This window comes from Rhea americana, unplaced genomic scaffold (assembly GCF_003343005.1).
Source record: "Rhea americana isolate MKP2758 unplaced genomic scaffold, rheAme1 scaffold_8, whole genome shotgun sequence".
Classification (NCBI taxonomy): domain Eukaryota; kingdom Metazoa; phylum Chordata; class Aves; order Rheiformes; family Rheidae; genus Rhea; species Rhea americana.
The window spans coordinates 10,911,117-10,913,116 of NW_028186978.1; the positions used below are offsets into that span (position 1 = coordinate 10,911,117).

Below are 2,000 nucleotides of genomic sequence, written 5' to 3' on the forward strand. Positions count from 1 at the left end.
GATAATTGCCAGGCTGAAAATACCATGACCTAATTGGATGTTTCAAGGTATTTTCACTTTGCAGTCAAGCAGTTCTCATTTTCCCAAGTCCTATGGCATGTTTTCATATTTTAAAACACCCTGAAACATGGTATCTACACTTACAGTGCCTAAACTTACATTAGCATGTTTTTAACTGAAGAAAATATGTTTAGTAACAATACCTTTCCACATTCTGCCTGTGAGTAAAAGGAGGCTGATGACTTCTATTATATTCTTCACGTGCTGCAAGCCTAGTTTCTGAAACCTGTAAAATTTTTATATTTTATATATATATATATATACACACACACACACAYATATAGTTACAAAACAAATCGATATAGTTCTGTTTGTAGATTAAATCTCAGTATTAWATTAAAAAGGTGCAAAGGTCTAATGTTTCAGGTACTCCCCTCAGAAAAATTCTCACAGTTGATTCTTGAATCACAAAAACAARCATGACTGCAGTGTAGTAGCATGCTACACAACAAAAGTCTCTCATTTTGAATCAAAACTCTGCAAAGTAATAATAAAAYAATTAAATTCTTCTGCCACAAGAATACTCTAAGTAAAAAGTATAAAATAATAAAGAGAGCGTACTTGCTCCTGATACACACCAGCAGTTGCATTCCCTCTAAAGAGCTATGATCTGATCCTGCATGACTGATGACAGTGAAAACATCACCAGTCTTTTGAGTGCATTTATTTCAAAAGCATGGCAGTTCTTTTAGATCTTTTATTTTGTTTCCATAAAGCATCCTTTTTTTCCATTGTTAACAGACATTCAAGACATTTGCACAAAACTTTAGGAATYCACTTGTTTAAAGCGGAAGACAATGAAATTCAACGTAACAAAATATTTCATGATAAAAAATATGTCCATAACAAAATTTCAACAATACTATTTCAGTCCATACAAACCAGTGAACAACCATCTCATTTTCACTTACAGAACCTGTCAGTAATAACTAACACATAGAGATGAAAGGCTTAAGAGTCTGATTAAATTCTCAAGCCAATACGCTAAGAACAATAACCAAAATACAACATACTCATCTGGGGAACAGAAAAAGTAACACAAAATGCAGGGGCAGTGGCAAATTTTCCATGAATAAACATCAATTCCAAATTTGTTACCTTGCAATTATCTGACTAAAGTTCATTATATGATGAGAAAGTGCTGCAGCTATTTTGAGACTACCAAGTATCAGGCTGACCCCTGCCATCTCACTGCTTTTTTTTTTTTCCCCAATCCTATTGCCTTCCTAAATCCACCGGATGTTCTGTTTTAACTATGGAAAATARAAAACTCTTGGGATAAGAATTATCTTTTTAACACAGCATAGTATTAGTCAAGCTTTTAACTTGTGCTTTTTTTAAAAAACGAAGTGCTTTGGTAATACAGTAACAAATTCCAGTTTTGCTCAAAACATACACAGCTTTCTTTGAAAGTTATATTTGAAATAGGTTTTCCAGGCATAAATAAGTGTCCTACTACCTAAAAACAAAATATGAAGCAAAGTGTATATGGTAGCAATTTCCACAGCTTTCCAAACTCTCTCACACCAGGAAAAAAAACCCAAACAAAACAAAATCTCAGTTTTCTGTTAGAGAGAAGACAATCCCCACTATTTACATTCGCCGTAGTCCTAGACAGCGCTCTCTTACCTTCTCATCTTCCCACTGGAAAAAGTTACAGTCTTTCCTATCTCTACAAGCGGAACAAGCATAAAACCTTCTTCCCTCTTCTTTTCCTTGGCTCATCTTTACGAATAGCAACGCAGGACCTAAGGGAAAACCGCCACTGTACCGTGGTACCCTGCACCACAACTGCACGTTTATTTTAACAGCTCCACGCAAACGTTACGCTCCCCGAATAGAGCACGGACAAAGGCCTCAGGGGAGGCTGCGAGGGCAGCTAGAGACGCCCAGGGGCGCCTCGGGCAGAGCCCTCCGCCGGCCCCGGCCCCCCCCGCGGC

At 37.3% G+C, this 2,000-nt stretch overlaps 1 protein-coding gene across 1 annotated transcript in view; it reads right to left on the bottom strand.

Annotated features, from left to right (window-relative positions):
* The window catches only part of ZCCHC4 (zinc finger CCHC-type containing 4), a gene marked incomplete at its 3' end in the record, with an annotated part of 10,435 nt that extends 8,458 nt beyond the window's left edge, over positions 1-1,977 (bottom strand). The window contains exons 1-2 of the mRNA XM_085322855.1: positions 1,690-1,977; positions 204-286 (exon numbers count right to left, since the gene is read on the bottom strand). Coding sequence (XP_085178981.1) covers positions 204-286; positions 1,690-1,785 — 179 coding nt within the window. The remainder of the gene's footprint in view (positions 1-203; positions 287-1,689) is intronic.
* Positions 1,978-2,000: the final 23 nt, after the last annotated feature.